This window comes from Strongylocentrotus purpuratus, unplaced genomic scaffold (genome assembly GCF_000002235.5).
Source record: "Strongylocentrotus purpuratus isolate Spur 01 unplaced genomic scaffold, Spur_5.0 spur5_scaffold_1, whole genome shotgun sequence".
Lineage (NCBI taxonomy): Eukaryota > Metazoa > Echinodermata > Echinoidea > Camarodonta > Strongylocentrotidae > Strongylocentrotus > Strongylocentrotus purpuratus.
Genome location: NW_022145594.1, coordinates 49,706,452 through 49,719,410, shown reverse-complemented (window position 1 = coordinate 49,719,410; position 12,959 = coordinate 49,706,452). Strand labels below are relative to the sequence as shown.

The window sequence follows — 12,959 nt, the reverse complement described above, 5'->3', positions numbered from 1 at the left end:
AATTTTTCTCCATTCTGTTTTATAATATGCTTCTGGCTTTTGGTTTCCGACAAATTGTGAATTTTGGGCGAATATATACGTGATTAAGATTTTCTCGGCCAAACTAATCATTTAGTCATTACAATTCATTTTGATAGTAATTAAATGTATGCGAATGTCGCCCTCGGATGAATTCAGTATTAAAAGCTAAGAATTCAAGCATTCCAACTCATCATTCATTAAACCAAAATTTGCTTAAGTGCATTCAACTTACAAAGTAGGGGTGGTATTCTGAGCTCGAATTTTTATCTCTAACCCCTTAAACCACTTTTTTATCTTAAATTTTCACCTTCATTTTTATCTCACTCGCTTCCTGCTTGCCCATTATAGTAACGGTATACGCATAATAGGTACGGTTTTAACCATTAAGGCTAACGCCTATCTTAGTTTGTGTGAAAGTTAGAATTAAAACTTGTCTCATTCTTTCTCAAGTTTGAAAAGTATGAGATAACTTGAGTATTAAACTTTTATCGCTCAACGTATGGGCTTTAAAAGATTATATTAAACAGAAGAAAATATTTAAGTACATTTACTTACAGAATAAGAAGATAGATGTACTGTGCTTACTAGAAACACGTAGCACACATGAGGTTAAGTTATTTTGGAGAAATCTAATGAAAGGAGATTTTTACTTTTCACAGGGGATAAATTGTGGACAGGGAACACAGCTTTAGAACATGCACTATGACAATGTAGCTATGTTCAGACATTTTGGAATGTTTGACTTATCTTTTCTCGATGAAAAAACATTTATAGGAGGGTATTTAGAAAATCACACAAAGTATAGTAATGTATCATATTTTACTGATAAAAAACTATTTATTTTCCTGTGCATAAACAAGAAAAACAAGTAAAAACATTGTTGTTGTTTTTTTAAATACGCTTTTTTATTTCATATAAGGAAGAACAATATATTGCAAATCAAAAGGAAGTCATCATGCTGATTTTTCGGGCCACAGTTAAAACTATAGCTGACCAGTGATCTTGAGACTGTACTATATATATGTTTGTTTCTCTCTCTCTCTTTTATGTATCACGATATAGACCCTAGAAACACCCTCTACTTCATCACAACCGATGATTAAAGGTATTCTGAGTAATTTTATCTAATATTTTCTAATATTTTCTAATATTTTCTAATAATATATAGTCCTTATATTTAATAGATTAATCTAAAATATTCAACCGTTCTAAGCTTCTAAGCACCTGTGCAGGTGCAAAATTGGTGTTATGATATACATGTATGTATCCTACGGGATTGAATGACTTAATAAAGTCCACGCATGCGCGTGTCTTATATATCTGAACTACGTCTCAATACATGGTGGCAGCGGCGGAGCCTTAGAATTTGACATTTTCACAGGATAGCTTAAATCCTACGAGAAAAAGGACAGTGCTAAATTAATAGCGCAAGTTTCAAGCTGAGGTGAATATATGTGTGAACAAATTTTGAGGTCTTGAATAAGTGAATCCAGCCGTCAGAAAATATGCCTACAACAGGCGAACATGAGACAGCCGCTCAGCAGCAGCCCGATGGCAATGTCGAGCAGAACGGGACGGGTGACCAGTCGCCTACGCAGCTAGCGACGGGTCGCACTCAGCAGAGAGTGTCAGCACCGCCTCCCGTGAGCGGGATACGACCACCACCCCAATTGACTATAAATCGCGGAGTGATTGAGGGGTGGAAAACATGGCGTCAGATGTGGACGAACTACAGCGTGGTAGCACATCTGGATCGCCAAGCATCAGTGTACCAGACGGCATTGTTTTTGCATACAATCGGCCCGTTGGGACTAGAAATATACAACAGTTTTGTTTTCGCTAATGCCAATGGGGAAACTAGCAACCTGGATGAGATAATAGAGGCATTTGAACGGTACGCTGTCGGTGAGAAGAATGAAACCTACGAGAGATACCTCTTCAATAAACGGCAACAAGAACCAGGTGAGAGTTTTGAGTCATTTCTTGCCAATCTCAGATCTCTCGCCAAATCATGTAATTTCTGTAAATGCATGACAGACAGCCTCCTCCGGGACAAGATAGTGCTGGGCACCAATGATGCGCAGACGAGGAAGCAACTACTACAAGAAAGGAAACTGACACTCGGTGGCTGCATCGACATCTGTAAGAGCGCAGAGACAGCTGAATCGCACCTCAAAGCTTTCAGTGAGGCCGGTAGCAGCAGATCAGCGGCTCATATCCATAAGATCCGGCCAAGCTTTAAGAAAGGAAAGCAGAGCGGTGGACCAAAAAGAGATAACAGCAAGCGCAGCACTGGCAAAGCAGCAAAATCTCAATGCAAGTACTGTGGCAGGGAGCACCCGAGGGACAAAAACAAATGTCCAGCCTACGGACAAACCTGCAAGGCATGTGGAAAGCAAAACCACTTCGCCAATGTGTGCATGCTGAGCAAACGAATGCACCAAGTAAATGATCCAGCCGACAGTGACTCGAGCACCGAGTATATAGACAATGTCACAATCACCATCAACACCGTTAAACCGAGAGATGAGGTGTATGCCAGAATGATGATCAATGAGAAAGCAGTAGACTTCCAGGTGGATAGCGGGGCTAGTGCCAACATCCTGCCATTGAGACACCTGGAAGGGGCTGACTACGTCCTGAAACCTAGCAAGAAAAAGCTCATGATGTGGAACGAAATCACAATGGCCATCGAAGGCGTCAGCAGGGTCAAGATGCTAAACCCCAAGACGAAGCAGAAATATTCGGTGGAATTCATAGTGGTGGACAAGGACTTCACACCGTTGTTGGGAAGCACAGTCAGCCAGCATTTGAAGCTCATCACGGTCAATAATGAGAACTTCATAAGAGTTCACGCAGCTTCCAGCCAGAAAGACAAGGCATGCAAGCCTGAAGAACGCTATGCAGAAGTCTTTGATGGAGAGCTGGGAGAGATGCCTGGAGAGGTCAACCTGCAAGTGGATAAAGAGGTGCAGCCCACCATCTTACCTCCAAGAAGACTACCCCATGCAATCAAACAAAAAGTGAAAGCAGAGTTGGATCGCATGGTTGACCGTGAAGTGATCGCGAAGGTGACAAAACCGACGAGTTGGGTCAGCCAACTAGTGGTGGCTGAGAAAAAGAATGGTGACCTTAGGATATGCATTGATCCACGGCCACTGAACAAGGCACTCAAACGCGAGCACTACCCTCTACCTATAGTTGAGGATATCTTGCCAGATCTCAACCAAGCAAAGATCTTCAGCAAGCTTGATATGAGTTCTGCATTCTGGCAAGTGAAACTTGATGAGCCCTCAAGCCACCTGACGACATTCAACACGCCCTTTGGCCGCTACCGATGGCGCCGTTTACCATTCGGTACAAGTGCCTCATCAGAAATCTTCCAGCAAAGATTGCATCAAGCACTTGAAGGACTGCCAGGGGTGATTTGCGTAGCAGACGATATCCTTGTGTATGGGAAAGGGACAACGATGGAAGAAGCAATCATCGACCACGACTCAAAGCTTGAGCAATTGTTCCAGCGATGTGTTGAACAACACATCAAGCTCAACAAGGAGAAGTCCGTGTTCAGAGCAACTGAGATTCCTTTCCTAGGACATGTCGTCACAAGTGCAGGACTACAGCCTGATCCAAAGAAGGTTGCTGATGTCCTCAAAATGCCAAATCCCTCTGACGTACAAGGCGTGCAGAGGTTAGTGGGATTTGTGAACTACCTAAGCAGATTCTTGCCCAGTCTGTCCGATACGCTAGAACCCATCAGACAGCTGACACGCCCAGACATAGCATGGGAATGGTCTACAGAGCAAGCCAACGCAATGTCAAAGATCAAAAGAATGGTTTCAGAAGCACCACTCTTGGCCTACTACAACCCTAAGGAAGAGCTAACCATCCAATGCGACGCAAGCAACAAGGGTTTGGGAGCAGCACTTCTGCAGAATGGACGCCCCATAGCGTATGCCAGTAGATCCTTGACCGACACAGAATCGCGGTACGCCTCAATTGAGAAGGAAATGCTAGCTGTAGTGTTTTCAATGGAGCGTTTTCATCAATACACCTTTGGTCGATTTACTAGCGTTGTGAGCGACCACAAGCCGCTTGAAATGATCATAAAGAAGCCGCTGGTGAAGGCTCCGAAACGCCTTCAGGGGATGCTCCTCCGTCTTCAAAAATATCATTTTGATATCAGCTATCAACAAGGAAAGCTCATGTATCTCGCAGATACCTTGTCGCGGGTAGTTGGTGGTGATCCAAGCGAAGTGAATTTCTTTGAAGAAGTGAATATGGTAGCACATTTACCTATCCGAGATGAGCGCCTTCAGCAAATTCGTGAGCAGACCGCTGCAGATCAAGTACTTCAGAAGCTCAAGAGCGTCATCGTCAGCGGGTGGCCGAATGACCGGCACACTCTGCCTGAGGAGCTAACACCATATTTCGGTTACAGAGATGAACTAGCAGTTCATGATGGTCTAATCTTCAAAGGAGAGCGTGTGATAATTCCAATAAGCCTTCGCAGGGAGATGAAGGAAAAGATCCACTCATCCCATCTGGGCATGGAAGGGTGTCTTCGACGTGCTCGCGAATCAATCTTTTGGCCTGGTATGGCTAGTGAAATCAAGCAGTTTATCGCGACATGTGATGTATGCCGATCATACGAAGTCAAGCAACAAAAGGAGCCTCTGATGGCTCATGATCTGCCTCAAAGGCCATGGGAAAAAATAGGCACAGATCTTTTCTCATTGAAGGGAAAAGATTACATGGTAACCGTCGATTACTACAGCAACTTCTTTGAAGTTGACCGATTGGATAACACAAGTAGCCAATTGGTGATTCGAAAGCTCAAAGCACACTTCGCGAGATATGGAAGCCCTACGCAAGTCGTTAGCGACAACGGGCCCCAGTATACATCAGCCGTGTTTCGGCAGTTCGCAAGTGAATGGGATTTCGAGCATCTCTGCAGTAGTCCTGGTAACAGCAGAGCCAATGGAAAGGCAGAATCCGCAGTCAAAACAGCAAAACGCATCATCATGAAGAGTGATAAGTCGCGGTCCGATACTTACCTTGCATTGTTGGATCACCGCAATACACCTTCGCAAGGTCTGGATACAAGTCCGGCCCAACGACTTATGAATCGCCGTACACGCACGCTCTTGCCTACTTCAGCGAGTCTACTCGAGCCAAGGGTAATACGTGAACGTGAGAAGATGCAATTACGTATCGCAAAGCAAGCGTACAACTACAACAAATCTGCAAAAGATTTGACCCCACTGCAGGAAGGTGACACCGTGCGAATGCAACCTCTTGTCCAGGGGCAAAAGAACTGGGAAAGAGCAATCGTGAAGCGACGCTTGGATGAGCGTTCCTACGTTGTCGAAACGCCCTCCGGCATCTACCGTCGCAATCGTGTACACTTGCGTCAAACACCTGAAAATCCTCCTGATGAAACAACCACGAGCAGCAACGAAACCGCGGAAATTCAACACGCAAATGACCACAATGCAACACCTGATGAAACTGAAGCGCGGCCTGCCCCTCAGGCAAGCCAATCAAATGACATTGAACTAGCGCCGAAAACTCGTTCAGGGCGTACGGTCAAACGTCCAAACTATCTGAAGGACTATGTTACTCGTTAATTTGCATGCCCGTGGATAAATATTCATGCTCCTATAACTGACATATTCGATTATCACGTTTATTTGAACGTTATACAGGAAGTGATATTTTCTTGATCTTTGAGTAAAATGTTGATCTATTATTGCCATGTGGATCTCAATTCACTAGTAAGAAGTTTACTACATTTTATAGATATGTTCAACTGCAAAGCAAAGGACCTACACTAAGTCGTGTATATGCTTTTTTCCATACAGGATGAGATGGGAACAAACTTGTAAATATCATAGAGTTAGTTATTAGAGTTAGAAAGTACAAAGTAAGACATTACATTGATTCATGTTCCAGAGCTGTACTCATCATTTATTATGGTAAAATACAAGTTCATAGTAATCATAGCAGATGAAAGTGAAATGACATTGATTCGTAATTAAGCAGAATACGAGTAACGAGGCGACAATTTGTTAATTGTCTGTTACATATTTAGACATTGAAATAAATCAATAAGTTCAAATTACCGTAACATTTGTCAGAGACACGTAACAAGTGTTTTATACAAACAATGTGGAAATTTATTATTATTGCTTAGGAAAACAGTAGTAACTGATTATACTTGAGTGTAATTTTGAGTTGAATAAGTGCACGTATTTACTCAAAGTTGTATCAGACAGTACAAATAATTGGATAACAATATTATACAAGATCAGCAAATGATCAACCTGACCTCACATTCCAAAATCGTATGAAATTAATAAGTTTTACAACAATAACAAATATTTGAGTTTTATTTAAAGAAAATCATTTAAGAGTTTTTCTAAGATTTTCATATTAGAAAGGAAAGTTTTTTATCTAGCAAAAGGCTATAAGTGTACATTCAATAGTTAACATTTTAATTTGAAAAAAAAGGGGATGTTATGATATACATGTATGTATCCTACGGGATTGAATGACTTAATAAAGTCCACGCATGCGCGTGTCTTATATATCTGAACTACGTCTCAATACAATTGGTATAGCACAAATTGTTTATTTGAATGTGGAAAAGAAGTGGGGGAGCGGAAATAAATTGTTCAAGAACGACTATTATTATTATTATTAATATCAATGGGGAAATGTTATACAGGACTTTAGTTTTTTACACTTGTCTTTTTCAAAGACACCTTTCAACAAATCTGCACCACTTTATTTTAATGATCTAACACCCCATTCACAGTGGCCTCAAACACCGCGACAGCAGCGGGACTGTCCCGCTGCTGTCGCGGTGTTGTCTTCAGTGTGAAGGCTCGGACCCGTTATAAACTATCGCGGGATAACACCGCCTCGCGATAACGCCGTGACAAACTATCGCTAGGCTCGCCTAGCTACAGCAGCGGGACAGTCCCGCTGCTGTCGCGGTGTTTACTCAGTGTGAAGGCTCTCCGCTATAACACCGCGACAAACACGTGTGATTTGTTTACTTACCTATCACTGACCTCTTTTCTCCAGCAATGGGGAACATAAAGTGAAATAGAAATAAAGTAACCAGTGGATTCAAATTGATTTTATTATTATGTAGATTTATAATTATCCAAATAAAAATATTTCACACTTCAAAAAATTAAAATATTCTGACTGGAAGCAATAAAAATGCTAGTTTTTTAAAAAGTAATATGATCGAGGATACAAAAAGCAACTTGACATGTTTACCCTAAAACCCCGCGCTGAAGTATTTCCGGTCATATCGGGGTCACTCGCGGGTCATGAGCCATGCATACACGTGTTTGTTACGGAGGTAATAAAAATCACCCGCTGCAGCGTGAATGGGTACATGATATTTATCCCGCTGCTGCAGCGGGATAACTTTTCTACTGTGAATGCATTTGTAGCGGTGTTATGGCGGTGTCGCCGCTCCGCTACAACGCCGCTACAAATTTCAAAACCACTGTGAATGGGGTATTAGATATGTGTCAGTGTACATGTTTGGTAGGCTGTGTCGCTGTGAACTATTAATCTTTATTGTATTCCTTTTTTCTTTGTCTGTAGAAAATGTGGCCTCAAGAACTGAACATAGACATGTAAGTGTGAACTTAAACAGATTCTCAGATAATATGTGTTTGATATGCTTTGACCTGCCAAGTTTCATGGAATACATACAGAAACAGTTATTTTTTGGTCGCTTTAGAAACAAAAATATCTTCATGTTCTGAGCCAATAGCCATTACTCTTGGTAATTCATTACATCTCTTGACTCTCTTTTTCTCATTTTCTATATACAATCAAATCTGCTTTAGTGACCACCTGTCTACAAAGACCACATATTTTATTAAGAATAATATCGCTAGTGACATTTGTGTGTCTCGCAATGTATGGTCAACAAGGGATCTAAAAGATCACAATACCATATCCGCAATGAGTAATATATTTAGCACCCCATATTTTGTTTCCCTTTGAAAACGGTTTCTCATTGAAACATGTAAAGCACCTGTAAATAAAGACCACTTTTCTTGTCTCCCTTGGGTGGTCTCTATAGACAGGTTTCACTGTATATAAACATGCATATATATATATACAGTGCGTCCCAGAAAAAACAAAACCGAGAAATATCAATGTTATTTCATAACTTGATCACAATTATGATTAATAAATGACACATATTTAGATCCTCCTTTCATTTGATGCAATTCATATGATGCATATTTCAAGCATGAGTGATTAAAAACAATTTGAAGAAAGGGTACCAAAAAGTAATTTGGCAGATGGTATCTGAATTTCAAAGAGAAAATCATATTTCCCCAAAATTTAATTTCATGCATGGCTGATCGTTAACGAAACAGAGTTTGTTGTTTGTTGCTATGGCAGGCATCCAGTGAAAACGAATTCAATTTATAAAATTATGGAAATGCAAGCATTACTAGCTTGAAACAAACAGAACTTTCTTTTTCCGGGCTCATTTTTCCTTATTGAGGTGTCGTATGAAACGGCTGAAAATGAAATTCAGATACTGTCCCCCAAATGACTTTTTGGTACCCTTTCTTCAAATTGTTTTTATTTACAAATACATGTCATTTATTAAATATAATTGTGATTCAGTTATGATTAAACATCAATAATTCTCGGTTTCGTTTTTTTCTGGGACGCACTGTATATCAATCTTGTGTCATACACATACATCGCAGAGAACTTCTGTATTTGTATATTTCTATAAACATGCTCTTGGTTGACATATTTTTTTTATTATTCACTATGTTATTATATGCACATTTGCTTCAATGAGTGTTTTATTCTCGCAGATTGCAGAGTCTGACATAGGACATGTAGAAGAACTAACATATCTTAAGCGTGAGAACTGGAAGCTGAGAACCAAAATTCAACTAGAAAGTGAGATACGATCAGCAGAGCGGAAGAAGAAAGCAGAGACACATCAATGGAGCTCCTGGAAAACAAGCTCAGAGTGGTAAGACTTTATTTTCCAATCTCAATTTCCTTTAAAAGTTTAAAAAAATAAACATTATACTATATAAGTCCAATCCAATTTGTTGCTACTTTTTGAAATATGTATAATGTGAAGCTTATCAAATCCTATATGCTCTTTATAGCTCCCTACCCCATTTTTGCTAAACTTTGAAATTACTTAGAATACCGATACAGTGAACGATAGAGAACATTCCAAATTTGTATGTTAAATTCTCTTTGTTTTCCTTCTCATTCAAACTGACTTCATTCCATCATGACAAGCACATCATCATCTGACGATAATTCAACCGGAGGATTTGGGAGTGATACAGTACAAGCAGGGTGAGATGAAATATCTTTACTCTTTACATGGCAAATTGACAATAAACGCATTATTTCTCTAATAGTGACAAAACTACTACGGAATGTACTTTGGTGTGTAAAATGAGTAGTCCTAGACTGTCAATAACAGTGCTAAAAGTACGGCAACAATTATGTTCTATGAATCCAAAATCATGTTTAGAAATTTCGTGACCAGTCACCACCTGTGATTATCTGAAAGCAGAAGTGAATAAAAGATTGAAAATCATTAACAAAAACATGAAAATCTTAGCTACATACCAGTCTACAGTGATTTGAGTTGAAAGTGAAATCTTTTAAAGAATTTAAATAAAATTTAATAATTCGAGCATGTCGAGCATGGTCTCTAAATGGGATCGCTGTCTATTTGTGTCAGTCAACTGCTATAGGTTGACTTTAACAATGAACACATTCTGTAATGAAACAAGTAGAAGATGATACTCTTGATTGGAGTTATAATTTAACATAATCCTCTTTAGTCTCATTACGGGAAGAACTTATTTTAACTTTTTTGTTCTTCACCTTAGTAAAGATAATTTTGTATTCATTTTAAAGTTGATCCGTCATACCTACGTTCTTTGACCACCCCCATGTTTGTCTTTGTTACCATTCTCGGGACCATTCTCGGGACCATTCTAGAGAAGAGCCTCCAGATGATGAGTTTGCAGGCATATTACAGCAGATAGCTTACGACCTTTACGACGAAGCCAAGATTGACAGCCTTGCTGGTCAGCTGGGAATCCTACATGGTGATATACAGAGAGCGCTCATGACCAATATGAGGTTCGGCCGTGTTACCAGTGACGGAACTCATCATATGCTGAAACAATGGAGAAGAGGTGTGTCTAGGGAAGATGAACGGATTGAACTCAGGAAGGCACTGCAAGCTGCCGAGTTGGTCAACCTTGCAGACCTGTATCTCAGCGAAGGTAACGTATATTTTCATTAAGAACAATTGTAGTTTCGTAATCGAGGACCCCATTCAACACTTCAGCAACATGCTGTTCTATTCAGTATACAATACGGCCCATGTGTTTAGAGTCAAATTGACGGAATTTTCTGAAGCAGATTCGTTTTCCACATTTTTACACTGTTGATATAAATACTAAGGTGACGTAATGCAGAGAAAAGGTACTTAGAAAGAACTGAGGTAATACTTTCACTTAGTAATTTCCTTACGAATAAAAAGCCAAACAGGGACCCCGGCCTTTCACAAAGCCTTTTTCCAATGACAAATGACAAAAATCAGTGACAAATCTGCTGTTAACCAATCAGAAGCAAGGATTTCAGTAGCTTATAACAAAAACTGTCATGTGACACTGATGACAAGTTTTGTGAAACAGGGCCCTGATGCTTACTACCAACTTCAAGTTCTCATCTACTTCCTGGTGAACATAAAAATAACTTGAAAGAAATTTGAAATTCACTGTGATAAGTTCTACACAATCTTAATAATTCAATTCAATGTGTTTTGAGAAATAAACCAATTATCTGTTTTCTTTGTTACTGCCGGTTAGGTGTAATAGAAGAACAGATCGATGCTGAATATGATAAAGAAGACGTCAATGATGAGCAATTTAGTCACAATGTGTCTTAGTTATGTCGTAATTTATTCTCAATTTTATTGCGCTGCCACGGATGCCGGGGCAGTTCACGCCTACCACATGCCTGGAACGTCAGATTCTCATTTAAGTTTTCTCCAAACGGTCACAATTTAGTCTAAACAAGTTTTGCATTTCTCTAACTTTCTGATCATGGAAATTAATGGAGAAGGTTTGAGAGGAAACCGAGACACCCTGGAAGACTGCAACTATTTTGATAGATTATTATTGCTTGAATTTAGTTTGAAAATTCCAGCGATGTGAGTAACACAAGCAATTTAGAACATCGCAAATACTTATGACAGGCCATACAGGCCATTATTCTGTACAACTATACATCCATCGAATGGATTTATAGTTTTATCCAATCAGAACACAGGGAGCTGTACGACTATACAACCAAAAACTATGCAATTATAAGAAATGGATGTATGGTTTTAACCAAATCAGAGCTCAAAGCTGCTAGATAAGCGGGTGGCTTTGTTTGGAAAAATGTGCTTATTCCAGACAAAGCGGCCCGCCAGCTCTCATTTGGTCAATGGATGTACATGTATAGCTGTATACCCAGTGGCGTACGCAGGATTTTTTCAAGGGGGGGGGGGGGGTTAAAAACGACTCAGCTTTATTATTTTGCTCCCAAAAATTTGAAAATCGCGGCGGCCGAAAAGTCGCTCAGTCGGGACGGGGGGGGGGGGGGGGGGGGGGGGGGGGGGGGTAAGCGAACACTTTTTTTTTTTTTTTTTGGAGTCCAAAAAAAAATCGCAACGACTCAGCCAGATGCTGAATAAGCGGGGGGGGGGGGGGGGGGGGGGGGGTAAGAGGACACTTTTTTTTTTGTCTCGAGATTTGAAATTTGTCTTCGTTGTGGGGGGGGGGGGGTAAGGACACCTGTTTTAGGTCAGCCATTTGCATAATTTTTTTTTTTTTTAATAATACAAAAATAAAAAAGGGGGGGGTTTTAGGGGGGTTTACACACATAAAAATACCTAAGGGAGGGGGGGGGGTTCAACCCCCCCCCCCCCCCCCCCCCTGCGTACGCGCCTGTGTATACCGGTAGTTGTATGGTTGTACAGTTTTCTGCGTACTGATTGGTTAAAACTATATATCCATTCATTGGCCTGTACGTCCTGTTATAAAAGCTTCAAGACATTTGGAAACTCCCTTCATGGCCAAAGGGTCATGATTTTACCCACACAAAATTACCATGGTACACAGTATTTTGGCCACTGTACATTTACCATGGTACTACCAGTTATACGGTACACTTTATATATAGAGCCATGGTAGTATCATGGTTTTTTTTTCTTCGAAAGTACATTATGTAATGCTCAGTTCAATGTATGATTACAATCCCTCATTTCTATGACAACGCTTACATTTTATTTATATAATATAAAATTATTTATATTTTGCTTCGTAGAATCAGGCAGCAACCAATCAACACTAGGCGAAGGAAATATATCTGGAGCAACAAAAACAAATGTGATGGAAGTTGCTGAAAGTAACATAAAACTTTTGCCTACAAGTGATAACAAAAAAATTGCTAAAATTTCGCAAGGTATTACTCGTGAAGAGATCACAAAGGTGAAGTCATCCGCACTTGATATAACCTACAGCATGTGGGACTTTGGAGGACAGGAAATTTACTACATCACACATCCAGTAAGTCCATGGACCTGTTATTTTAGAGAGGAGGAGGGGCGGGGGGTGACAAAGAAATGGAGTAACAAATAATCACCCATAGAGCTTCTTCATGTTATGATACTGCAAAATATAAATACATTTTTCAAATTCACTATAAACATATGCACCTATTGTCAAGACTTGTTTGTGTCCACCCTGTCGGAGTGCAAACTTATGTCTATTGCCAGTGGAGTCGGACAGGGCAGGGCATAGCCTGGGGAACTTTTGTGTCAATTTTGCTGAAAATTATACAGC

At 40.2% G+C, this 12,959-nt stretch overlaps 1 protein-coding gene across 1 annotated transcript; it reads left to right on the top strand.

Moving 5' to 3' along the window:
- Positions 1-1,526: 1,526 nt before the first annotated feature.
- On the top strand, positions 1,527-9,065 carry LOC115921426 (uncharacterized protein K02A2.6-like). The gene is made up of 3 exons (XM_030978898.1): positions 1,527-5,646; positions 7,651-7,682; positions 8,898-9,065. Exons 1-3 carry the CDS (start codon positions 1,527-1,529, stop codon positions 9,063-9,065), a joined length of 4,320 nt encoding a protein of 1,439 aa, XP_030834758.1.
- Positions 9,066-12,959: the final 3,894 nt, after the last annotated feature.